The sequence below is a fragment of the Pezoporus wallicus genome, unplaced genomic scaffold, assembly GCF_028554395.1.
Source record: "Pezoporus wallicus isolate ANWC-B61680 ecotype Strahan unplaced genomic scaffold, APGP_CSIRO_Pwel_v1 contig_9942, whole genome shotgun sequence".
NCBI classification, from domain to species: Eukaryota; Metazoa; Chordata; class Aves; order Psittaciformes; family Psittacidae; genus Pezoporus; species Pezoporus wallicus.
The window spans coordinates 1-27,349 of record NW_026641239.1 but is presented as its reverse complement, the minus strand read 5'-3'; the positions used below and the strand labels follow the sequence as shown (position 1 = coordinate 27,349).

The window sequence follows — 27,349 nt, the reverse complement described above, 5'->3', positions numbered from 1 at the left end:
GGTAAAACCAGCAACCAACACCCTTGACTTCCCCTCAACTCTGACTATGCATTGAAGGAACTGCAGGGCAGAAGTGGCTGCAATAAAATATCATTTTTGGGGTAGGACAGTTCATCAAATACCTTAAATGACAGGACTCTAATTTTAGAATCACATCTTCCCAATCGCATCTTCCTTTATGACAGCTATTCTGGCCTTATAATCACATCACTGGTGGCTAAACATCTTGAACAAGGACAGAAGTTGAAACACACAATGTGATTAAAACCTACATTATGGCTGATGTAATATTCCAGAACCTATTAATGGTTTTGGGCAGGAGGAAAGAATCTAATTAAACCTTTATTTGATATTAAAATACAAACTATCAAAGTTGGACTGTCATTCAGCAATAGGCCAACTAGCAAATATGTATTGTTTTCACCCAGAAAAATGCATGTGTGTTCACAAATACAGCTTGGATTTGATTCAGGAATGGAGGTGACCAGAACACTGGCATGGCACAAAACCCAGCCTGTTTCATTAAAACAGTAGCTTGGGATGAATAGTTACAGTCCTGGAGAGGTGGCTGGAGTCGAGATGGGAAGGCTCCCACAGATCCCGGTACCTGCAGTAGCAACACACTACTCACTGCAGCTGTTGGGAGACATCAAGTCATTTAGAGCCATACTTTCCTAATGCAGCCAGACCAGCAGAACACACACTTCATTCTGCAGCCAACCAACCATAGCGAAAGTGTTGCTCACAGTTTTGTCACAAAGAAAGGTACCCGTGTTATAGGGTTGAAATTAAAAGGATTCACAACATAACACAGTTCTTTTACACAGGTAATTCAGGTTGCTTTTTTGTATTAAAGATCAAAATTTCCTATTGGCTAATATTTACATCATACCATAAATACTTATAAAATGGGGAGGAAAACCAGTGCAAACCAGTAACACTCATTTTCTGAAAACAAGCTGCCTTTTAGTTTCATATTCTTCTTATAAATTCAATATCACTATTTAAAAAATAATTAATATTTCTAAAAATATTACAATACAGGATAAACATTGATTTTCTCAAGTGTAACAAAAATATGTTCAAAATATAGGTGGCTCCAAGTACAAAATATTGCTCTTGGTAAAGGGTAACATGGTTGTAAAACTACTATTGAAGGTTTAGAAAAATACAAAACCATTTGCATTTACTGAGTGCATAATTACATATTAGTGCAAGGGGGAAAAAAAAGCATATTTGCATTCAAAGAGAGAATTGTCAGAGGTTTGCAGAGGTATGTAAAACATGGAATCGTTTCAGAATCATGCGTATTGACCCCAAATCTCTATTAATCCTTTCCAAGCGATCTTCCAGAGCTTCCTAAAGGAAACAGTTGAAGAAAGGGGAAAAAAAAAGGGATTTAATAACATAAACCAAAATGCAATGATCATTCTAAAATGAAGAAACTACTGTTATTCCTATATTCCACTGGTATCCTTTACTAGCGTTCTGTTAGCACCCACAGACTAGAGGCAGACCTACAAACCCTGTATTATTTTTATGTATGTGTGTGTACTTGTGGGTCTTTGGCTTCCTTTAAACTGTTTTAGGTATTTTGGGTTTGTTTTTAAACTTTTACATGACTTCTAGATAAACCTGACAGGAATTAGGCCAGGTTGATAATGAGGGAGACACATTCAGGAAATGCTGCAGTGAGGGGTAACATTGATTCACTGGAATGCACTTGGACTTTCAAATTGGTTACAAGCTCTAGGATCCCCATTTAGGAACTGCTGCAGTTGTAGGCTTTGCAGAGACCTCTAGAACACAACTGGGAGACGCTTGTTTTACACTAGAAGAGTCTGCAGAGGTTTCTAAAGAAGGGCCTCTCCTGTATTCCACCTACAGTACTTCTTTTTGCCTTCTTGCTTTCTTCTTTATGCTTTCAAGTAGACAAAAAAAACCCCAACCAACCACTAAACTTTACACTTTCCTCTCTACAACAGCTGCAGGGATCTGTTTCATAGTTACTGCCTCAATGTACTGCCTTCCTGTGCCTCTTAGTGTTACAGCAACAACAGATTATTCTTGTAGTAATTTGGAAAATGTACAGAAGATATCAACAGTGTTATTATGCAGAATATACACTATGTACTATTTATACATGTACACACACACATACTTTTTCCTTATATGCCATATTCAGGAACACCTCTCAGTGATATGGAAAAGTTCCCACAGTAATTGAACTTACTATAGTGGAACTTCATCTACACTATATATTCTTAAATTGTGGGAGAGCAATATAAGAGAGCAGCCAGATGTAGAAGCTTTTTCACCTGATTTAATCTTGCTTGCAAAGTCATTCTTCCACCAGAACAAGGTATTCGACTCAATGCAGCCTCAATCTAGTAACAGAAAATACATCAGCTGTAAACTGTAGTTTCAAGAGCCAGCATAAGCCTTCCTAACTCATTTTACAAAGCGAGAGGTGAGGTATATAGATTACAGAGACACATTCAGTCTTGTTCTTAAACACAAGTATGCTACCATAATACTGTGCTGTACCACACAGATACAGAAGTTAACATTCATAAGCAGACTCTCCCAAGAGTCATTTTGAAGTGTTCAAGGCCAGGCTGGATGGGGTTTGGAGCAACCTGCTTTAATGGAACGTGTCCCTGCCTGTGGCAGTGGGATTGCAATTAGATGAGCTTTAAGGTCCCTTCTAATCCTAACCATTCTAGGATCCTATGAAGGGAGCACTCTTACTTGCCAGAATAACCTTCCTTATTTGAAAGGCTGGTTTAAATCACTGGCCATTAAGGAAGAAAATCAAATTCACTTTAACCCTTCCATTCACCCTGTGCTTATGTTAAAGTGACTCTCCTTTAAGGAAGTTAGGGACAGAAAAGGATTGGAGTATGGGAAGTAGAGCAGGGACTGATAATGGCCCATTCCCATGGTAACACTAGAAATTATGCATGAATTTCAGCCATGCATTGCAGGGTGCACAGCTACACCCCTCACCTCTCATACAACTACTGTGCTTCATTACAAATTTAAAATAAGAATAATCTTTGCCTGTTGCTTTTCCTGAGTTAGCTCATCAAAAAGTCTCTCTGTTTCGGCCAGAGTCCTAATCCTTGCTGTGTATTTGAAGTCCCCCTCGCAAGCAGGCAGCACTGGCTCATATTTCTGTGCTACACTCCTCTCGTCCCAGGCTGTCGCTTTCTTCAGTCCAGTATTGATGGATTCAGCACAAGAGCTGTCTCTGACACCTGAGTGTTGCCTTCCTATCAACAAAACAGGGGTCTTTTTATTCGTTTTGTAATTGTGAAATTATTACACAGAAGAGAAAAATAAGCTAATGACAAGAAAAGCAGAGTGATATTCGAGGTACATAAAGTAAGGAGAGTGACTAGCAAAGCCTTGCTAGCTTGCCATAGGCAAGCTTCCCAGAAGAATGGAAAACATTTATACGGATGATCTTTCAAGTGATCTTTATAACACAGCACATTTTTTGGCTAGCAAACTGATTACTGTACTGTGCCAAATAGGAATAACTTTGACTATTACAACATTTCTAAATATCACTAAATATCATAGCTGTCATGAAAACACTCATCTAAATCAATGCATTAATAAAAACAAAAGCAGAACATTGTGACAAGATTTACAAAAGTGAGAAAAGATTTGGTTTAATCAATCATTTAAAACATCTGAAACAACTGCTTTTATTATAGTTACTCTTGGCTATCTGTAATGTGATGTTTAGCAACAGAAAGTTATTAGTATCCCCGAGTACATACATCTTTATACAGATCCTACTAAGATATGCATTGCGTAACTGAGTTAAGCATAGGAAAACATGCTGCCCTTCTTCATTTCATTATTGCTGTTGTTCCATTTTGTTTGTGCATACACACATATACATAAAAATGAAATACTATATGAATGGTACTTCTCCGTCTACAGAATAAGACAAGATTTAGAGGGTTTTTAAAAGTTGGACTTGATAAAAGTGACAGCTTTCTATTAAAGCAGCTATTACCAATAGAGAAAGTTTCCCCCCACTTTGATAGATTACCTTCTGTATCATCTAGTGAGAGGAACTGGAGCCTTTTTCTTGTATTATTGTGCTGTAAAGTAGATGTAGGACCAGCTTCCAGGTCATCTAGAAGTATATCAAATCTGCAGAGCAGGAAGCACAAAACTATCACTAGCTAGCAATCACGTATCAAGCAATGCTGTATTTTCTACTTTTTCACCTTTTGGTTAAATAAGCAGGTTTTTAATAAAAACAATTTCTATCCCACAGCATTGCAAGTCTTCTGCTTCTGCTCATAGTGCCATAGCTCAATATACTCCTATTTGCATCACTAAAATACCCCATTTGTGTGACTTTCTTTCAGAAGCGGGCCAAGCTCCCATGTTTCTTGACAGGATTAAACTTAGCTGTATATTCAGATATTTTCACATGACTCATTTTCTAGGGCTTTTAATGAACAAGAAAGAGCAGTATTAAGCCTGCATAAACATACTGCAGCTATAGTAATGCTCAGAACACAACTGTATTCACAAGCCTCGTACCTTGTCACTGTGTTTTCATTTTTGCTAAGCAAATGGCTAAATCCAGGAGAGAGGTTTTCTTTTGGAGATCGTTTTGGGCTGTATGTCACAGACACTGGTGCCAACATTATCTCTCTTCTTGCTGCAAAGGACAGAGGATGTTTAACTACCTCAAACATCTCCCAGTGCAGCATCTCCCACTCATGTGATCAGAGGCTTACATCTTAAACAAACGCTTTTCAAAGCTGTCTACATGTTTATTTAAATTAGATGAAAAGTGCATCACAACACAGAGAAGTTAAAATAAACTTAAGAGCTCTCATGTTTTCTACAGTTACAGTCAAGTTTTTACTTTTACTGTTAAGAGTAAGGCAGAAGGTTCTATCTTTATTTTTCTTTCTTCTAGAGCAGCTTCTCATTATTTGATTCTACCTTTTGAGTAATACAAACCAAACTTCAGAAAAGCACTGACTTGGAGTATTTGATTTCCTGTTTGGAGGAGGAAGGGACGATGACCTCTGGCCAGAAGGGGAGCTGTACCGTTTTGGTCTGTGCTGGTCTTTCCCTTTCTCTGGGGATCGGTTAGCAACTAAAGAAGATTCAACAAACCCAACAGTTTGACGTCGATTTGGTGTTTCTAAATTAAAAAGAAGAAAAAGATTGATTAACATAATACCTTTTTAAATACAAGAAACCACAAATATTCTGTATGCAGCTTGGACTGTACAAAGACTGCACTTATAGTCTGCTTGACATCAGCATGTTTTGCTCAAGTCTTACTCCCTGCTCATCGTACTCATGAAAGATGGATTAACTTATGAGAAAGGAGGTTTTGCAGCATATGTGGGGAAACAATGCTAAATAACACTGATTTAATAGAGCCAGTGGAAGGAAAGACAAAAACATCTTTTGGGGAAGAGGGCTGGAGTACCTGCCTGAGCCAAGAATATAAGGATTTGAGACAAACTCAGTGTTATCTAATTACAAAGCTTTCTAAATCAAGGTAGTTAGAACAGTTCTGTGCAATCCTACAGTATATATGCCTGCTTTCTTAGTAACACTGTGATATAACACCATGAGAACAAAACTATAATGGATGTACAGCCAGCCAGGGCATTGCTAGGACTCCATTAACTGTTTATAAATACTGAGATATTATTAGAAAAAGGACATGAGCTACTCTCCAGCTTGAGACTTAACAGCAACCTCTGCATTCCCTCTATGTTAAACAAGTCACTTAGCTGCATGATATTGAATTTTCTTAGGAAAACTCCAGAAGTCTGCATGCTGAAACTGTTTTGATGCCGTCACTTAAGCCTGATGGACTTGAATGCCAAGAATAACAGAACCAAAGCACATGCGACCAAAGAAAAGCCAGTAAAGACAAGTTCAGGAATATGAAAATTAAAGTTACTAGCTGATGCATCTTCTTTTTCTGTCTGTGTACCCCAATCTTTAAATGATTTTCCTTCTTCAAGTTCTTTAAAGGCTTTTATAATTGGTGCTTCTGACATCTCCATTTCTTTCTTTTCTGATGTGGTTGTTGAAGAGTCTTCTTGTGAGGAGTCTTTCTCAGGAGGAGAATGGTGCCTTAAAGAATATGAGGCAGTGGAAAGGAAAAGAACTGATCAAGTAGTTTTACTTTATTTCATATATCCAAACAGTAGCTCAATAAACCAAAAAAATGGAGGAATTTTGTTTGAGATTTACAGTCATCAAACCTAGAATTTTAAGGGTGCTTTTTAGTTTTAGCCAAGGACATCAGAAGATTGTGTTACTGCCAGTTAAGGTGCGAGTTAAATTCAGTGATTTGATATGTTCTTAGAATTAAGTATGTCTTGACAGAGGCTTTAGAAACTCCTAAGTAAGAAGGAAAACTACCACATTACATCCTAAACTACACCTGAAGCTTCTCACTGATGGAAAGCTGCAGCCAACTGCTACCGCTCGCATCCAATACAACAGAGCACACAGTGTCCAAACCCAGAGTAGAGTTGGACAAAAACATGTAAAGAAGGTGACACAAGATGCAGTTGAAGCTTTCTGATATTCCAAGAAAGGTACTGAAAGCTGTTCCTTGTTTTGTTGGTGAGGAAAGGCGATTTCATTCTTAAGGAATTGTAGAACATCTATGACATGGAGAATTTTTTGAGAGTTTTATGAAACAAGTAAAAAACTCTAAATATACAAATCTAGTCAATTCTGCATTCCTAAAGGTGTTGGATACCGAAGGAAACCTACTCACCTGGAAGGAATATAGGTTTCTTCTAGTCTGTTATCTTTGGAGCTTTCCCGCACTTCCAAAGGCTGGCCAGTGAAGATTGAATACTCTGCTCCTGGTATCAACCACTTCCGCCTGCTGACATCAGGAGTTGCCAACTTGCTGTGGGACCAGAACACTTCAGAATTAGGAAAGGTTTTGATTCCTTTTTTTCCCCCAGAAATCAGTCCTGTAATATATTCATCATAAACTGCTTGTATCTTCATACTAATGAAAAATCAGATTCTCCCCCCAAATACTGCTGTTCAGTATATACAAGTGGACATCTACAGACATATTACATCTGTAATGAACTGGGAGACACCAAAGAGGCTATAACTAAGTAACAAGGAAAAACCAAAGGGGGGAAAAGTTTTCAGGCCTTTAAAACATTTAAAAACCCAAAACCAACAACAACCACACATAAACACACCACAGGACACAACTCAACTTTAATGTTCTTAACTTAAATCCACAATTCAGACTATAGTATGCATTCTAATTCCACTCAAATCCTAACTAATTCTAACTTCCATTCTCCCCAGATACCTGTACAAGCTGTATGTAGAAACATAAGAAGTAGTAATCAGCTCTTCAAAGCAGTGACAAACAGACAAGGAAAACCTCCAGTGTCCAATGGAACTATTAGATTCTATTCCTAAGATCTCTGTTGAGCATTGGAATCCCTATTCAGCTGAGACCTATCGAACACCCATCTGGGAAGACTTGAAACAGTCTGCCAACTCATACATACATTATCCAAAGTGTGTATTTGTTTTTAATACTTTCTTGGCATGCAAAACCTCTGGATTATGTCACGTGTTTAATCCAGTTTGGCCTATGGACTGACGTGATCTTGATCCGTTTTTATCGGAAACACATTAAAAAGTAGTCTAAACCACATGGTCTGCTTTCACACGGTTGGAATATTCACTTACTTGGCACAGGAGGTTCTGAAACGACTTTCAGTTACATGTCGAAGTTTCAGCATGTTTTCATGTTCTACCTGCTTGAGCTGAGCTTCAAGTTTTGAAATGGTCCTAATGTGGAAGTAGAAAAGATGCATGATAAGATTATTTAAATGACATAGAAGATACACCATATTTCTTGGAGTCTACTCTTTTCCAATCAGATATCCTTGGTGAAGCAGAAGAACAAGAGCAACTACTACATTTTTATACCTATCTAAATACACATATAAATATGTATTTGAATTCTAAGGTAAGTAACCTAGCTAGAAAGACAGGACCAGGAGATACTGCTGTGGATCAAAACATCCACCTTGGAGGGGCTGGGAAAAACAAAATCAGAACATTTTTCCCCCTTGAAATGCTGTACTTATACAAGAGGCTCCCTGACTGGATTTAATGAGTGGCTCCTATGTCACTCCACCGATCTGCTGCTCAGGCTCTTCACAGGATTTTCATCTCCCTCACATACTGCAGCTCACATCTTCACTGAGCTAGCCCCTGGCAATGCAACACAGTCTTACGCATTTCCCTCTTGGAGAACAGAAATACAGGTTTTTGGAGCAGGATATAAAAATCTGCTTTTCCACTAAAATTTCCCCAGCCTGAAATGGTTCCTAAATAGCAGCACTGAGAATCAGGCAGGAAGAAAATAGAAGTGCCAACAGAAATACTTCAGCTGTCCTTCATACTACCTTCATTCCCTCAACACTCCCAATAAAAATTGAAAGCAGAGTGGTTTTGGCTTGTTTCTATTCCTTTCTTAAACTCTTCCTATTTATTCTTTCTATTCTTTCTGTCCTTTATTAATGCCTAGGAGCCATAATCTTAGCAAACTCCTGTCAGCATCCTCACTCCTGAAAACCAGAACAGTGATCGGTTAGCTGAAGATGGGGCTCCTGAGTGTACAACTGTAGGAGTAAAGGCTTGAGCAGCAGCCTGGCTGGGTTATCTGAGTGACAACCATCAGAAAGGAAGCAAATCATTACATCCCATGGGAAGCCATTGTGATGGAGGAAGCAGAAAACACATGTACCTAAGACAATAAGACATTTACAGTATGTATGAAGTAACATAAAACAACATGAAATGATTCATAAGATGTAATTAAACTTGCAAGATCTACAGACTTCATAACCTAGGAGTAAATATATAGATCGCTGCCTGCATTTCATACTGTTAAAACAGTAAGAAGACAGTTTCACATTTACCTTTTCAAATCAGATATCTGTGTGTTTGCATCAAGCAATTTGTTTTCGGTTGTATTTAGCGTATCCTACAAGTACACAAGGAAAAAAGTAATAAGCTTAGAAGGCACAAAGTGTATTAAAAGAAAAACACCAGAGTAACTACATCAGCCTTGAAAACAATACATCAAATACACCTTCCTATTTGAAAGGGAGGCCCATTCAATTTGACGGCTTTGACTCTGCAGTATTTTTGCTGTATATCACTGAAAACCAATACATCCCAAACTCCCTCCTTTTCACTGCAGGGCTCTGAAGTCGTAGTAAGAAACTATCAGGTAAATTAAATATGGATCTTTCCATTTGATATTTTTCAAAGTACTGAGGTTAATTCTATGGCACATTATCACACATTTCACATGCGTGGTTCTCCAATTAACTAGTGTGTACTTACCTTTACTCTTTCATGTTCTTTTCCAAGGGACTCATATTCTCCTAAAAGCTAAAACAAAAAGAACACACAAACCCACACTGAGACCATTTACAATTAACAGTTTTGTTGACTGCTGTCATCTGAATTGTTTGTCTACCCCACGCAGAAGCACTCCAGGGATAGAGAATGTACTTCAATACTGTTTGTTAAGTTCTAGCGTCTTCTAATCAGAACAAAAAGTTACAGACAGAACAGAACAACTGAACTACTTACACAGTATATTTCCAATGCTCAAATTATTTATCTCTAAAGAACCTGAAGGGACTGATTGAACTGGTAAAATTATTCACTAACTTTAAAGCTGACTTTGCATTTTGCAATCTTAGTTGTAAAAAAGGAGTTAAAGCATGAAGTAGCTTTTCCAACTAACATTCATTTTGCCAATCCTTTTAAACATTCCACAAAGCTATTACTGAAGAATCAGTGAAACAACTCCTTTGATTCAGTCTAAAATCATACACGATAAAGAGTTCTAGCAAGTTGTGGTGACTTATGAGAAATTCAGTCCATCCTCACTAAACCTGAAAGGGAAAAAACAACCTTCTAAACCAACTTCCTGCAATACCTCTAAATATAAAATGAACTAACAGCACACACAGGAATAAAATACATGAAAGACTACGAGAAGTGTTACCAGGTATACCCTTGTTACCTTGAATATCTATAGATCCATAGTACCACCTAACACCTAGCCTACTAAGTAGTCAGCTGAATCATTTGTTAATGGTGCCTTAAGCCTTCACAATGCTAAACTCTGAGCAGTTTTACAAAGCAGGAGGTGCTGTGCTCCTGACCCACTGTGTAACTGTGGCCACCACCACCCCTTTGCTTACTTACATTTTGAAACATTTTATTTTCTTCCTTCAGCCTCGTGTTTTTATTGTCAGATAACTTGTAAGCTTTCTCAAAGGCTTCCTCTAGATCTTGAAGCCTCGATTTTAGCCGACTGATGGTGTTATCCTTCTCCTTATTGTTTGTGCGCATCTCTTCCATATGTTCCTGCAAACCTTTGGAATTATGACTGACCGTGTAGAAGCGGTCTCGCCAGTCTGCCTGCAGGGAAACACATGCTCTTGATTATGCTTCCTGGAGGATTTGTTTTCACTTCAGTGCAAAGCATAATCTAAATTCATCTAAATAGAAAACAAGGGTACATCTGTATATGAACTTAAGAGTTTTGCCCATGTCTGTGATGTAGAAAGAATGCAAATGAAGACTAAAACCCCAAAAAGATGTTATTTATTTTACAGGAATTAATATATCTAGAAGTTAAGCCTCTTGCTTCCCAGCATGGAAAAAAGTCTCTCTGGGTATCTAACTTTGATGACAAAGTGTCCTGTTCTTTGACCAGTAAATGCAGCTTTGCAGCCGTAGGCAAACTGGTCTGACCTGGTCAGAACAATTGTATAAATATCCTTAGAATAGTTTTGCCTCAGTGCAGATGAGACGTGTTCTTATCACAGCTCTAAGAAATCAGAGAAAGTAATTAAAGCAAAATAAATATATTAAAAAAACCTAATATCTAAAGAGAGACATCGTGAACACATCACAGCATTTCACTGTTAAGCTTTGTTTGATCCCTGCTAACCTGAAAAGGCTGTTCATAAGCAAAAGCGATGATGATTCAAGTCTAAGAAACTCAGCTAGGAAAGTCACTGGTGGAACATACTGGCTGATTCATATATTAAGGAGGAAGGTTGAAAATAAAAAGATGAAGATACAGAAACATGTATCAGCTTAGTAATGAACAAGTGCGTTCTCTTACCCTTTTAGTTAAAAAAAAAAGAACACATACTTACCACCTGCCTTTCCAGCATAGCATTCTTATTTTCAAGGTCTTTTATGCGAGCACTTGCTTCGTTCAGAGCTGCATCTAATTGGTCACACCTATTCAGAACATACAGATCACAAACATCCCTTGAAACTTTAAAGTAAATATAAATTTTATAGCTTTCTTTCCTTCTTCAGGCATCCCCATGAATTTCAGTGCCTAGCCTGTGACCTTCTCCCATAATCTTTGCAGTGAGCGCACAGCATCTCTGCTCATGGTGGGCAAGCACCAACTTGGAAACACCTGCAGAGACTCAGCGTGGCTTGGAGCATAAGAGCTGCAGACCAAAAGCAGCTGAGATGCACCAGAGCAGAGCTGCGCTTCAGCTAGCTGGTGATGCTGTGTGATAATTAATAGCTGCAATCATACCGCAAGCTACTTTAACTCAATAAATGACTGCTCAGAAGTCACTTCTAGTAGTTAGCACACTACTGCTGGAAGGGAAGTACAAAAGAGTCCCAGCTACCCAGATACTGCTTCAATTATTCTAAAGGGCATTGATTTTGTAAGTATTTTAGCTATCTAAATTGACAATATTTGACTGGCAAATAATTTATATAAAAACTTCTCTATATAGCAAACATTCAAGCTATGTCTAATGGAATATTTAGGTTAGGCACACAGACTACAGTAGTAATATCTGGTCAAAGAGCACTGACTGGCAAAGTGAGTTTATAAAGCTCCCAATGAATTCAAGACTGTGGTTTTAACGTGAAAGATAAAGGATGATGATGCTCACAAGCATGACAGGCGAGAACTACTTTACAACACAGGTAGTTCCATTACAAATTGCTTAGGCCAACCTCTGCCTGACAGCCCCTCTTGAGTAAAACTTATGCTAGCTTCAGCAAAAAGCAGGTCAAAAAAGATGGCTGGTTCAAACATCATGATTGCTGCCTAATAATGATTTTAAAGTGATCTTAAACAGCTCCATTAAATAACACAAGATTTATATTTAATAGGAAAATATTAGTATCATAGATGCAAATAATCTTCAGAATTGAAGAGTGACAAACTTTTCAAGCTATTCTAAACAAGTATATTCAGGTTTGGAAGTGGAAGGAATCCCACGTCACAGAGGAAAAGGACAAGCAAGGACAAACAGTACCTGTCAGCAAGGTTTTGACTGATTTTCTTCAAGTCTTCGGATGAAGCAGTTTTATGGCTTGCCTCTAGCTGCTGTTTTAAGCTGTGTATCTCAGCGTCATAGTAAGCTCGTAGATCAGCTATGTGCCGAGCGTGTTTTTCCCTCAAGTTCTGCCTAATCCTAGTTTCAAAAGTAAGAACAGAAAAGGTTTCCAGCTATCCACATGACCATGCACTGCTGTATTCATTTGCACATCATGAACTCAGCCTATAAATCTCTCTTAGAGAACTTTGTTGCATTCAAATTAAAGAAAGCCTCACTGCCTAAGGCAGTGGTGTCAGACACCCAAGGCTTGCATGGAAGTCTCCCCATTAATACAAGTATTATTATATACAAATACAACACAAAGCTTTAGTCTCTCTTCCCTCCTTTGCTATGCACTAAAAACTGCATGTAAAATTTTAACAGGAAAGCTTAAAACACTGAACTATCTTGAACCATGACCCTGACATAAGCCCTGACACATAGAATATGCCATGTCTGCTTGTCCATGCGCAACTCCCAAGAGCTTCAATGGTGAATGGGGGATATTTATGTTTCCCGAGTACAGTAATTCTATGCTTCTCCCACCATTTGCCTCTAAGATAGAAAAATACATCCCCCACAGAACTTGGAAATTCTCTGCCTGTATTAACTCCCTCATATAACCTATGAGGGAAGTATGGGTTTTTATTTTAAGGTATAAAAAGACATAACCAAATAAAACATAGGAAATTGCTTTGCCTTCCAGTTAAGGCTTTGACATCCAAGGAAGACAGAACACAAATACTGTGCCTTAGGATTAAATAGTATGGTCTGAAGAAGGTTAAATAGAACAGTCTAAGGAAAGACAATTGTAAGAAGTGGGAAATGACGCCATCTGCACTTCAGAGGAGAAAAGGAAAATAGCAGCAATGTGCAGCTATGTTCTAAGCAAACAGAACTCATATTCTGGTCATTTCACAAGTACTGTGAAGGTACCAACCATTACTTACTTACATTACAACCAACATTACTTACTTTGACATTATCACAGGATCTTCAACAGATGTCACTGAAAGGCTGTATTCTGGCAAACTGCTGTCAGCACACTGAGCAATAGAAGATGGAGTGAGAGTTCGTGTTTCTTCCTCCTCAGTGTTGACTAAGTTATCATTGTCAGCATCCGTATATGCCACTGGAAAGGGAGAGCTGGTCTTGTTTTCATTCTGGAACGGGTGATTTCTCCAGAGGTCCAAACGCGCAGCTCTGCTGCTGGCAAGATGCTTTGGAGAATCATTTAACTGAGATGAATTACTTGTCTGTGAAAAAGAGTCTGTGTCACAATGACTTGAAAATCCTGGCTCTGCCATAGAGTCTGGAGAAAAAGGAGCAGTCTCTTCAGGAATACTGATAAAACGGGGTCCTGGGTTCTGCTGCCCTGGTTTCATGTGCAGGGTTGGGTCCAATGTCAAGATCTAGGAAAGAAGTTACAATGCTAAAAAAAAAAACTGTGATTTCACTTTTGTTCTTGTAAATGGAGTCTATCTGAAGACATCAGCAATCCATGTAACGTATTGCAGGAATTATAATGAATAACCACAACCATTTACTACAATTACTACAGTAATTTGGTATGACAAGCCAGATGAAGGGACATGTAATAGCTGAGATGATGATGCATATTCCCAATGTTTGCAACTTGAGTTTCTAGGTTTCCATTAAGAATAAAAGACATATCTAACATCTGCAGTTGTCTAAAAATGCTTTGACCTTTCAGTTATGTAAATAGAAGAACTCTGATGTCTGCCTGTAGGTTGAAACAATAACTTTGTATCATTATGAAAAATCACTTCATGGATTATATAAACAAGATAGTCACATAGAAGCATCATTACTGGATTTTGTACAAGACTGAAAGCTGTATAAAGAAACAGATACGATAAAGAACAATTACACAACCTCTGCCTCTTCTGTTTCACGGGTGCAATGAACTCGTCCTGTGGGAAGCAGTAAGAAAACCCTGCTCCTGTGACTGCAGTTCCATCTGCATTTCATCAGCTGCAGCCTCAGCGTAAGCAGGTTCATCCTTGCACCATTCTCAAGGTTGTGCAGCAAAGATGCTTGTTTACCCAGGGTGTTTCTGGAGGTCCTGTCAGCTGGATCCCTTCCCATTCTGGCTCATCATGGCTGCACAAATTGCTGTTCCAGCATAAAACTGGAGGTGGCAGCAGGGGCCAATTAATGAGAAACCAGCCTGTAACTCACCCTACCTTCAAACTGAGATGAGAAGTAAAGAAATCAATGTTACCTCTGGTGGGTGACTTGACTGGGAAGAAGGCATAAAATTCTGGTCTGGCAGCTGCTTGTTTTCCCTTTGTCTTTTATGATAAATATCCTTCAATGATGATAACTTGGTTTCATCAGCAGAAGACGACTTCAACAGGGAAAATTGCAACATTACTATTCCTGAACACAATTCTCCATCCCCAAGATAGATAAGCAAGTTCTGGGGTGGGTTTAGCTAATAAAGCCGTTCAGAACAGGAAAAGGCTTTATTCAGCATATCCAGTTTAAAAAAGGGTCTTCAGTGAGGGACATACACCTTTAATGTACTAGTCAGTCTTTTTTCAACTCTTATACACACAGTTTCTTGCAGGTGACAAAAGGTCAGTCAATTGCTGTTAGTGGGGTTAAATGGATAATGAAGGAACAGAACATGAAAGACTGAGTTAACAGAAGAGTCTCACAAAGAAGCTGGCTTCTGGAGGGCTGATACTTTACATTGTAGGGAAAAAAAGCAAAGACAACAAGCAACTATCAGCCAACTATTAACACACAAAGTTTACCTGCTCTGGTGATGCTTTTGTAGAGAAAATATCAGCGAACTCACTTCTGAAGTTCTCTGGTAAAGGGTGATACATCTCCTTCTCATCTAATTTCCAGTATGAAAGTCCTGGAAAAAAGAAACATTGAAAGAAAATAATAAATAGAAAACTACAAATTCCAAGCTCATGGCTATAAAACAGGAATCCCAAAATCCATTAGTAAATGTTACCGTGGCAGCTTGCAAAAATGCTGTATTAATTATGTGCATCTATTTCTTAAGGAACTCACTAAAGCATTTGTTACCAGAAGTTAGAAAAATCTCAGTGCAAAGCACAGGCAACGTGGTCAGCATCACATCACACAGCATCAGTAACCACAGCTATCAATCAGTGAAACCACGTGGGTTTACTCTTTGATATTCAAGGCAAAAATCCTCATTTACCATATTACCATTTTCCATTTATAGCATTTAAAACTTGTATTACCCTGGAATAATCCCAGGTAGCCACTTGATACCACAAACTTCAGTTTGCTACTCAACAGCACTTTATAGCATGCAAAGAGACGAGACTACCAGGACTAAGAGGGATGGCACACGAGGAACAGATACAGTCTTAACCCCACTTCAATTTCTTATATGTGTCCCTCTCTCAATGGGCTGTGCAGAAGCAATAGATACACAGTTTGCAGGGCTGCATCTCTGTGCCCCTGTTTGTTACTCAAATGAATCCATCCTGTCACAATCAAAATATGTGAATTAGTTGTTTGTTTTCACAAAAAAACAACCGAAATAAAACAAAAAACCCCACATCCCCCCAAGAAAACACAAGTCCCACAAAACCCCACAAAGAACCAGCACCAACCACCCCAAAACAGTGGAATTAAAATCGTATCAAAACACTAAAAAAGCAACCTCCCTCCATTAAAGAATTGGCACATTACACACTGCATTATCCCATTCTTATTAACACAATTCTTCAATCACACCCTTGGCTTACAGGAATTCTGCCTCTATCACCAGGCACTCCTGTGACTACTATTGACCAATGATGCCAATATCTGAAAGATTATTTGATACCACATGATTTTAAGAGTAATTAAATTATGAAACAGTTTTAAAGACAAAGCTCAGCTTTGAAACACTGACGAATTTGAAGAGAAAAATTGCTGCACATCCCACATCCGCCAGCAGTGACACACAGGAACTCCATCAGTTCGAAACGCAAGAGGAAGAAAAGCGGGATTATACGATATCAAAGTTTAATAGCCTGCCAGCGCATGAACCCTCCTCACCTCCCCAGGGTTATCAGAAATGCATCCTACGAGGAGTTTTAAAAAACAAAAGAAAAGGAAATGTAAGTACAAGAAGTTAACTATACCTGAAGCTTCAGACACTAAGGAATTTGGACTTTCATTCGGTTGATTGAGGTAAAAAGTGTAAGGTGGCAAAGCAGCATCAGAAAGGTTTGTCTAAAATCACAAAGGAGGAACAATTTATAAGGAAAGTCACAAAGCAAGGGGGGGAAAAAAGGCAAGGGTATAACTGTTCCTAATTGCATGGAAGTGGTGTTAGTCTTTTTAAGCAAAGGGATTATATTTCATTATACAGCACGATCCAAACCTGTGCCATTTATATTCAGAGGAACCACAGGCAAAAGGGGAACTAAACTAAGCCACTCAATTAAAAGACACTGATGTTTTGTAAGTCATGTGCCTGTTGCTTGTGGAGCATTTCTGAGATTAACTGTTACAAAAATACACATTTTGTACAGTCATCTAAACTTCCTTGCTGCAGGTGCAAGTATATAGAGGGGTGACTTGCCAGTAAAGCATTACTCTTTCCTCCTCCTAAGGCTGGAATTGCTTATACTGAGCTGTTATGATTCCTCCTACCACAAATCTACAGGTAAATGCCGTCTATCAGCACCCAAGACACACAAGAGACTACATACACTTCTTCTCATCACTCCAAACTTCCTAAGCGACCACCAAAGGTAATCAAAGAAACCACTTTGAAAAGAGTGGGACGAACACAGGGGATAAAAATGGACATAACTTAAGATTTGCCACAGCTCTCCTCTTCCTTAATCAAGGAATCACAACACAGTGATACAAGAGCAACTGAGTAAGTGCAGCTAGCTTTAAAACAGTCATCTCACATTGCTCTTTTCTACCATACTTGAGGCTTTTTGTTCCATTACAGAAGCTTAACAGCCATGCTCCTTGGCAAATTTATACAGCTCATACAACTGAGGACTAAACCAGGATAGAAACCATTGAATTAACAAAAGTCAGTAAGAAAAAAAGAAATGGAACTAAAGCTTTTCAAGCTTTTGCACAAAGCACCAGCTCACCTCACGGCTATTTTGTCCCTCTTAATGTTTTATTTAGGTATTCTCCTTTGCCTAAGGAGGAAGAAAGGAAAATGAAGGAATAGCAACTGAATTCTCACAAAGGAAAAGAAAGATAAAGGCTTTTTCAAAATCTGAGTTTGCCACTAATTTCCTTATGCATCCTCCTGTAGCAGAGAGAGAAAAGAAACAATCCACAGCAGATAAATGTGACTCCTGGTTTGAAATAGCCCCTCAGAGGAACATATTATTTCCACTGACAATGGAAGAAGATTAGAGAGCAAGCCCAGAGTAAGCTACTCTTAACTCTTTCTGGATCACCCTCAGAGTGACCAGAGGAAAGAAAACAAACCCTGCCTTGAATCAACTGATTCATATTTCCTAGTTCTCCTAATCTCCTGTAAGGAGAGCCATTAAGAGAGTTTCAATTCTTTCCTGAATATTAGCATAAGGAGAGAGGTTTGTGACAATATACTGGAAGGAATGCTAAAACTTCATAGTTACATGTATGATGATTACTCACACAATCACCTTGCAGAACAACCTTTTGGATCAGAAATATGTGATTAAGCTTCTCTCCCCAAAATAATGAGGCGTGTGGACATACAGAATTATTAACTCAAGAATATGGGGAAGCAGAAATCAAATTCTGCTCAAAAGAGGCATTCTGAGCTGCTTCAGCAGCCACGGCAATAGGTGGTACTACAAACAGTTCTAAAGTGGTGGCATCACAAACTTGAAATCCAAGATCCTTCGAAAAACTTACAGGGCACAATAAATGACCACGACCTGAAGCTTCAATTGAGAATGTAACTATTATCTCTATGAGGAAAGAACAAGTGCTACCTAGGTAAGTGAACGCAAAAATTAGGTAAGGAATAAAATAAGGCAAAATATGTAAGTATAGAATGATACAACAAGTAAACTCTAACCACATGAACTTAGAACTTACTATATGAATGGTAATATCATACTCAAATGCCTAAAGCAAGTATGAAAGTATGTGCTGAAGCAGAAACCACTACAATGCTGAAAAAATACCAGTAACAAGAATCAAACTAGAAAAACATAAAGAGACTTACATTCTGATGGGGTAATTTCTTTGCCTGCTCATTTTCTTGCATAGAGTTTACACACACTTCATCTGCATTTATTCTTTTTGGTTGGTTTTGTTTCAGTTTTTGTGCCCATGATGTTAAAGATTTACTAGAAGAACAAACAAACAGACCTTAAGTACATAGATCCTTTTCAGTGGAGACATGATCCCTACAGGAAATTTCTTCTTCAAGGTGGAACAGAGGCACTAAAACTCCACTGCCGTCATGCACTTTTGAGAAATAATATGAAGTGATGAACGCTTAAATGCTTTAGGGTTTTGGTTTGGGGGTTTATAAGGTAAAAAAACAACTCAAAACACAAAGAAATCACTGGAAGGCGCTAATGAAACACAACCACCAGTAAAATAGCTTTCCTTTCAAAAAAGTCCTAACAAAGAGCTTCAGACAACTATGTTTTGGTCTGTTCAAGCAGATACCAGCCAAAACCACAAAACTAAGTCAAAACGTAAATGCAGGGTCTTTTCTTGCTAGTATTTTTCACAATCAAGATGTTCCATTCAATTCTGAAATGTTTCCAGTTACCAACAGCTATTTATTGAATGGTGACTGCCCACAATAAAGTATTTGGAAAGTTTACCACTTACCTAGCTTTTTTTCCACATTGAGCTTCATCAACTTTATGTTCAAAATCAGTAGGAAAAATTAAAGCATCATTCCTTCCCGATGAATGATTTTCCTCTCTATTTCTTGGTGAAAGTTCCCTTTTATTTTGAACACTGGCTACAGCTGCATCACTCTGTCCCTGGGAAGTTTTCTCCATGTAGTCTGTGCACTTGGTAGTGTTGTCCAGTCTGCCAGGGTGCAGTTCGGAGGCAGAAAGTGTTCCGTACCCACTGTTCATTGAAGCATCACTTCCAAAACCCTCCTGATGCAGGTCAGAGGCATTTGGCTGACTTTCTGCTTCATTAGATCCAAGTTGACTGACAACACATTCATGTTCTTTAAAGATTTCAGAATGCATCCCCATCTGACTGCCTAGTGATGAAAAAGTGTCGGTGAGCTTGGTGGGCAAACTTCTGCTCTTGCCGGTGCCCCAGTTGCTGCTCTGCAGTTTTGCCAACTGCCTTACCTCATCCTGAATGAGCTGTGGGAAAAGAAAAGGCAAAACTCCTAAGAAAGGATATCACAGACCACATTTAAACTTTGATGACTCTTCAAATCATGGTATTAGTGACAGAATTGGAGCACTTCTCTGAAATGACTCAGATTTTTCAATATGTAGACATCTCATGCATAAAGTAGGTCTATGTGTAACAGTAAAATGTCCATGGCAACAATTCTTAAATCCATGCAGTCACAGGTCTCACTAGTCATTTATTAATGTAAAAAAACATGCATGCATGTATTCACTACATACCTTCAGAACTAGAGTTACCTACCAACCAGCTAAGGCAATATTAGCTATCCAGGTATGTCATTAGAAGTGGACAAAAGCCTTTTGCTAAATTTAAGTGTAAAAGATTCTATAAATTAGATATATGTTTTAAAGACTGCAAGGATGCTTAATGGAAGTATAAACCATTCCTCTATGATGCTAATAGGAATAATGTACCTCTGTAAGATTATTTGCATCAAACCCGACTTTAAAATATCAGATTTAGAGAATATGTTATTTATTCATATAATAGAGATCTGCATTTGAATTATTCTGGTATCTGATGGAGCGGAGCAAACCTCTAGTTACGTCACTAGATTTAACAGTGGTTTAAGAATGTGGAACTCTACTAATGTTTTTCACAGAACTCCAGTGCATTACTCATGTGAATGGCAGGTGGAAAGCACAAGCTGGACAAAAATCATGTGTTCTCTTAAAGAAATAAAAAGTAAGGCTTAATTTCAGAGGAACCTCCACGTACACTGGTCAGAACCAGGCCCTAGGTTTTATTAGCTATTGATTTTCACTCCCCCCCAAAAAAAAACTAAAAACTTACCCCCTTAAACTACCCCCAATCTTCCAACAGAACCCATCTCTCCAAAACCAAAACAAAATCTCCCCAAATCATCCCCCAAATAACACCACCAAAAAACCTGATGCTTCCACCCAAGTGTCAAAGTTTTCTGCCATAAGCTTTGTTAGTGGCTCATGATTTCAACCATGACTTCAATAATACTTTGTGATTGTGTGACTCAACTCTGCCAAAGGAGGGAAGGGAGAACAAAAGGGAACAGAATTGCCAGGAGAAAAAAAACCAATCTGATGAGATTTAATCTTTGTCATTAATGCGTTGGGTGGGAAAAGTGAAAGGCTACTATTCAAATTAAACAGCATTTTTACTTCTCTTTGCATGGTCACAAATAATTCCAAGAGAAGACAAGACCTGGGGAAAATAAGATCACATTTCTATAATTTTGGGAACACCGGTAACTTCTTTTTCCTTTCAAATCTCTTCCATAAAGTCTGATCTTGGCGTGATTCACAGGTGGTGGCAGTTCACCATTACCACACCTGGCTTCCAACCACAAAGCCAAGGACTGACCCCACTGATTCAAAAATGAACTCCAGGTCTTTTGATCCCTATTTTCACATGGATTAAGATGTATTTTTAAAGCACATTGCTCTTGAAGTACAGCACAGAGCAAGCCTTACCTCAGAGTCACACCAATGTTAATGCAGCATCTTGTTTTTCTACCCAAATAGTAGATTATTATTTGTTATAGAATCACAAACTGGTTTGGGTTGGAAAGGAGCTTAAAGCTCATCCAGTTCCAACCCCCTGCCACGGGCAGGGACACCTTCCACTAGAGCAGGTTGCTCCAAACCCCATCCAACCTGGCCTTGAACACTGCCAGGGATGGGGCATCCTTTAGTATTCTTATTAGAGCATAGTGAGTTGCCTGGATTGCAGTATTTCTCGGTTTTAAGTTTGGAATAGCTCCCTCTGTTTTATATAATGCATTCATATAACTGAAAGCAAGTTACAGCTGTTGATTTTGTATTTAGTGTGGCAATTAGTGCAGTTAGTAACTCCCTGGTGATACCACAAACACAAGTCTTCCAGAGGTAGCCTTTCCTATTAAGAAACAAAACAGCAAAGCCAACACAATGGTTTAGTCAAAACTACGATTAGCAACAAGTGAATCAAACCACTACAGTAGGAGGAAGGAAATACAAGGGAAACACTGGTGGGACAAAAATAACAAGATGGGGGGAAGGTGAAGAGGTGAACGAGGAGAACCAGGAGATAGGATAAAAGGACAGTACCTCTTGTTAATTCAGTTCAGGAACGGTTGATTACTACTAGTGTAGAGGGCATCAGGAAAGGGAAGGGAAAAACAGCAACCAAAATGATGAAGATATTAAGCATTATATATTTATAGAATCACTGTCTCATACATACATAGATATTTCTTTTGTTTTAATGGATAAATATGTTTCAGGAAAAATGTGAATATCCCCCTGGGTCATCTTTTCATTCTTAAAGGAGACTGTTCAACTGAAGGGTGAAATAAGCATTCAGGTTTTATAATGAATGCTTTCCTACTCTCTAGACTGTCTAGAGGAGTGAATGACAAGATGCATAACATCTTTGAATGAGGAGAAAACTACCATGTCTCAAAATTAGAAATGATACAGTCTTACAGTTAGTTAAAACCAGCTTGTACCTCTAAAATCCAGTTATCCTATGGGCATTCTGAACTAAATGTTTGTGAAAACAGAACAACTGAAAACAAATAATCCCAGAATATTCACTTCCGGAATGGTTCTTACAGTTACTTTGTTAATTACCCAAGGCTGTCTCAAATAAGCATCCTGTAAATGGCATTCCAGTTATCCACTTCCATTAACTGCCTGTCTGAATATACTTACAGAAAAAGACAAGGGTGCCAGAACCCATACTGCATTGCTTTGGAGGGGAATGTGGTTGGGGGCAAGGGAAGAAAAGTTCAGTCTAACCTACCTACGTGAACAAATCATTACTTACTTGAATTTGATGGTGGAACTGCTCTTGCTGGGCAACTATTTGTTCCTGACATTGTTTTTCTACCAGTCTCAATAACTGTAGCCACCTTGTCTATTAAATCACAAAGTACAATAATTAAAGCACAGTCATATTGCATCTCTAGCTACAATACAGTTTTGCAGTCTTACACTTAGGTGTTGACATAATACAAAGTTTGATAGCAGCACTGTGGTTTCCACCCCACGACATACACAGCCCCCTATCAATGGGAACAATTCACTATGGACACATTCACTCAAACTCCTTCTAGACAGCATGAAAACACATCACTACAATTTAAGTTTGGTTTAAAAATCACAAATGAAAAAGAGAGTTATTCTATTAAAGATTACTTAAAAACAGAAACAGCTGGCAGTGAAGTACAGTCCAATTTTGGAAAGGTTGATTCCAGTTCAGTAAATTATAGACAATTTTAAACCTGGTAATGAAACATACTTATGTTTAGTGAAGCATTTGTTTGCTCCCTTCAGCAATGTAGCTGAAGGCCATGATGCATAACTGTTTAGTGACAACAAAAACAGAATGTAAAGTCAAATCTATAGGGTTCCTAAAATATGGTAAAATCTGAATTTTAAAACTACTTTATGCTAATCTTCATGGAGCCTGATACTTGAAGCACAGGACACGGGACATAGAACGTATGTGCCTTGACACAGACACCTCTGTTCCTTCCTCGGAGCTGTTAAAGCACATCCAAATTAAGCATCTGCCAAAGACAGTTCAATGGACCACAGCCAGAAACCTCCAACATTGTGCAAGAACAAGCCATGGTATGGAAACCTCATGTTCATTACGGGGACTAAATATAATGATAAAATTTAAAGTAAAAAAAAGACAAAAAACAACATTAAAAAGCATTCGAGAGAATTAACTCATTGAACCCACTTCATGACTTTGGGGTTGTTTTAAGTGGGGAAACAAACTGATCACATTACTACAAATGGAGTAAATAAGTAATTAAACTAAAACTGAGCCAGTTTTAGAAAGAAAACTTCTAATTCCCAGGATCACTTCAGGCCAGTTTGAAGTGAGACAATTTTAAAGGTTTACATTTTTTTCCAGTCAAAAACTTGCAATTGAAACTCTGGAAAAAATATTCACATCTGTCTTGTAATACTAAGATTAAAAGCTAAGGGAAAATTGCAGTAAAATCTATGCACACAATTAGTTCATACATTGTAAAGGGATTTGTCCCATCATGAGGAATAAACATACATCATAGAACTTACTGCTAAACTGTATCATTAGATTTATCTTCCAAAATACAAAGCTGATATATTAATACAAATGTCTTTAAAAATAAACCTTAACATGAAATACCTCACAGCTCTTCACAATTTCTGAGTCAGCATTTCCAGCGTTCTGGAGATCTTGCACAAAGGAGGCAAGCAGCTCAACAGAACCAGGCATTAATGAGGACCTGGTATTCCCTGAGTAACCAGAAACTCCATTGGGATTGGATGAGGGACTTCTAGTGAAACACAAGGAAAAGGATTTCAATTATTTATTGTGCCAGTTGCTCAGTATAGTGGCCAAAATAATACACTACATATGCTATGAAGCTGTATGGAGTTACACACTTAATTTACACTGTGATCCTCATCATGCGGAAAAATAACAACTGATCTGTTCATAGATGTTTATTAAGAAAATGTCCAAGAATCCACAGGATGCCTCATTCTTATCTCACATACTGTTAAAACACAGCTTTCCAAGAAGAGAGGCAGTATAACCAGCAGAGACACTACTGCTCGCTAGTGCAAATGTCAATAAATCCAGCTTTTCATCAAACCCATGTGCTTCTTTATGGATTCTGATGTTAGAAGTGCACAAATATGAGCTGCTGTGTTATGATTCATGAAGCCCAGGAGTACTGCCTCCTTCTGAGGAGTAAGCAACCTGTAACTCTCATCTTAATAGGTCAATCAAGCGGAACCTCTCCTTATTATCGCTTAGACCATTAGTCCATATTTGCCCTTCTTATTCAGACTGGGAATAGCATAGGCATTGAACAGAAAAACAGCTCTGTATTTCTAAGCTGCTGGTCTCTACCAATGCATGGTCTCAGCACAATGCATGATCATTCTAAAGAATGAGCTCTTACAACTAGTGCAAGACAGGTTCCCAGCCCCAATTCTACAAGACACAAGGCAATGGAAGTTACTAAGCTTTTAAGAAATAATTAACAGTTCTTTCAGTAAAGCTTTTCTCATTATGTATTACACCTGTAAATGCGAAACAGCCCAAAATACATTGCAGAGTATTACATATCATTTCATCTGAGTAACAACACTACTGCAACAGCATACTAATGAAGCATAATGAAAATAATAACAATCTTTGTCAGGAATTTCTTCAACACATCACCTGTTACAATGCAAGTGACAGACAGAGCTGTGGGTATTTCTGACATCAGAGTCTGCAGAAGATGAAGGGATTTCTTGTGCAGTTTTCACCACGTCACAGTTTTCCATATCTTAGTCCCAAGTATGATGTTACCCTGAAAATAAATATACAGAATATAATAAGCACCACCATCTGGTTTTTAAAAGCCATTTGATTAAAGAATCAGAATTTTATTAGAGCCAAACCACCCCAGAAAGTGCTGGCATTCCACAACCAACCTCTCTTCCTTGCCCTGTACTATGCTTGCAAACGGGGTATTTAGTCAGCTTTCTACTTGCTGGGACCACTAAAACTTAAGGAGATTCCCAGCTGTGCATTGTATCTAGACCAGGCTGTGAGTGGTGTCTGAATCAAAAAAAATCCAGGTAAAACAGTGTTGTTGGGGTTTGGTTGGTTGGCTTAAACCTGAGCTCTCGGACTTCTGTGAAAGGGCCTTATTATCAATGCACTTAAACCTGCTGAACAGGGATCCCTGCCTTCCCTGCAAGAAGCACACCCACCAGAAAATAAACCCAAGACTGACTTAGACTGCAGCTGACCAATTCTGTGATATTTGGCTTGCTTTCTTCACAGAACACTTGTTTTACTGTTACTGTATAACATTAACTCAAAAAAGCTGGTTTGAGCTACACCTCTTACCAACTAACAACAAAAACCCATGTAGTCCAACAGGAATCCCAGAGCAGTTAAACACAGCAGCTGGTTAACTGAAAGCCTCATAAATAAATAACTACTAAACACTTGTGCGATGCTCTCACAGCACTCAAAGCAGCAGTTCACAAGAAATGCTGTAAAGAGACTAAAATATTCCTCTAGTTCCCATACTTTCACTGAGAAATAGTTGGAATACATTGCTCAGTCCTTCTATAGTGCTTATTGCAGCGCGTTCTACACCCTGGTGAATTCACTCTGTGTTCTAACAGTGAAGAGAAACCTTACAATCATGTCACGGATGAACAAGAAGAGACATTAAGAAATAACATCCTAGTGGTCTGTGATACTACTAAAAATAAACCCCTGCTGCCTTAAAGAAGCACGACACCTTCAACACAACCATTTCTCTTTAGAGGGCTTACAATTACATGCTATTGACTTTAACATTACTTGTGAGTACAAAGAGATATCACGCTAACAGACAGGTCTGGAAGCATAAACATTTATTTCCACCAGAAGGAAAACCAATGGAAAACAGCCTGATTATTGCCTGTTTTACTGGACTTACACCAGGAATGTTTCCCACATACTCACTCAAACTATCTCCTTTGGACAGGGCTGAAAATGCAAGAATGGGAAGGAAGCTATCCCAGATGCACATATCCTTTGGCAAAGCTTCTTGGGATAAATGAAGAGGCGGGGGAAAAAAGCCTCTCTTCTTTCTCTAGTGGTTCAAAGTGAGGAAAACTTGAAGGTTATCAGGCACCTAACAGTACAGATAAAGGAGCTGCGAGTGTCTCTGGAGCAGCTGATGGCAGTGCAGGGAGCTACCTCAGTCTCCCCAGGATGCAATCATGGGTGGCCTATCTCAGCAGCACAGCAGATGGGTGGGACTTCGCTGTGATACAGGCTCGTTTCATAACCTCATTAGGAGTCTGCTCACAATACGAAAAAAAAGCACATTAAGTGAGCTGCAACTGGGCTGAGGAGCACTAAGCTGACAGCTATTGTTTCCATAGCACAGAATAATCCTTATACGACCACGTCCCTACATAAAGGAGCAGGATAAAAACCAAGCTGCGGGGTATTCTGACTCTTTAAGTGCGATGTTGATGCGAGCAGCGGGGCCAGCGCAGCCCGCGTGGTTCTGCGGCTCCTCCTGAGCAAGACCCGACTGTCCACGACTCCCCCCCTCGGGGGGCACGGGGCCCCTCGGTCCCCGCTGCCCCTCCCGCCGCCGGGACTCCCTTTCCCCGGCTTCCCAAGGACTTCCTGAGGGACCACGGGGAAGAACAACGAGCGCAGGGCTCTGAATCCCCTCAGGAAACGCTCCCGCCCGTAAAGCTCAGCTCCATCACGGGACCCCCGCCCCTCACAAGGGACCCCCCTCAGGGCCGCCTCCCCTCAATTAGCGACCTCCTCCGCACCTCTGCCCCCTTCCAATGGATCCATCCCCTCTGCCCCTCGAGCTCCTCTCCCAGGCCGCCCCTTACCCTCGGCTCTCCCCCTTCACGGTCCCGTCCCCCTCCCACCCCCTCACGGACTCCGCCCCCACCGCCCCCTCCCCTCAGGTCAAGCCCCGCCCCTACGCTCCCATTGGGCAGCTGTCCCTCGCGCTCCGGGATGTTGACAGC

At 39.2% G+C, this 27,349-nt stretch overlaps 1 protein-coding gene across 3 annotated transcripts; it reads right to left on the bottom strand.

Moving 5' to 3' along the window:
* Window positions 1-324: 324 nt before the first annotated feature.
* MPHOSPH9 (M-phase phosphoprotein 9) lies at window positions 325-26,790 on the bottom strand. Of its 3 annotated transcripts, XM_057422621.1 has the most exons (24): window positions 26,310-26,787; window positions 25,023-25,155; window positions 23,976-24,126; window positions 22,617-22,706; window positions 19,278-19,777; window positions 18,658-18,781; window positions 16,604-16,694; window positions 15,245-15,351; window positions 14,707-14,832; window positions 13,437-13,873; window positions 12,399-12,557; window positions 11,259-11,346; window positions 10,297-10,512; window positions 9,421-9,468; window positions 8,991-9,055; window positions 7,750-7,851; window positions 6,797-6,934; window positions 5,966-6,141; window positions 5,024-5,188; window positions 4,573-4,693; window positions 4,070-4,173; window positions 3,064-3,275; window positions 2,319-2,387; window positions 325-1,359 (listed from the first exon to the last, which is right to left on the bottom strand). In XM_057422621.1, exons 2-24 carry the CDS (start codon window positions 25,127-25,129, stop codon window positions 1,258-1,260), a joined length of 3,498 nt encoding a protein of 1,165 aa, XP_057278604.1. In that variant the 5' UTR covers window positions 25,130-25,155; window positions 26,310-26,787; the 3' UTR covers window positions 325-1,257. The 3 variants fall into 3 exon arrangements, 2 of the variants coding, with proteins under 2 accessions (XP_057278604.1, XP_057278605.1); XM_057422622.1 differs by lacking the exons at window positions 325-1,359; window positions 2,319-2,387; window positions 3,064-3,275 and having other exon boundaries at window positions 5,092-5,188; window positions 26,310-26,790; XR_008973959.1 differs by lacking the exons at window positions 325-1,359; window positions 2,319-2,387; window positions 3,064-3,275 and having other exon boundaries at window positions 4,140-4,173; window positions 4,573-4,689; window positions 26,310-26,790.
* Between the last annotated feature and the right edge of the window lie 559 nt (window positions 26,791-27,349).

Excerpts from the sequence above, each read along its gene's own strand:
- MPHOSPH9 (XM_057422621.1), bottom strand. The coding sequence starts at position 25,129 with ATGGAAAACTGTGACGTGGTGAAAACTGCACAAGAAATCCCTTCATCT. Across the intron at positions 9,469-10,296 it reads AAAATAAAATGTTTCAAAAT|CTTTTAGGAGAATATGAGTC; the intron begins GTAAGTAAGCAA and ends TTTTTGTTTTAG. Across the intron at positions 5,189-5,965 it reads AAAAGAAGATGCATCAGCTA|AAACACCAAATCGACGTCAA; the intron begins GTAACTTTAATT and ends TTTTTAATTTAG.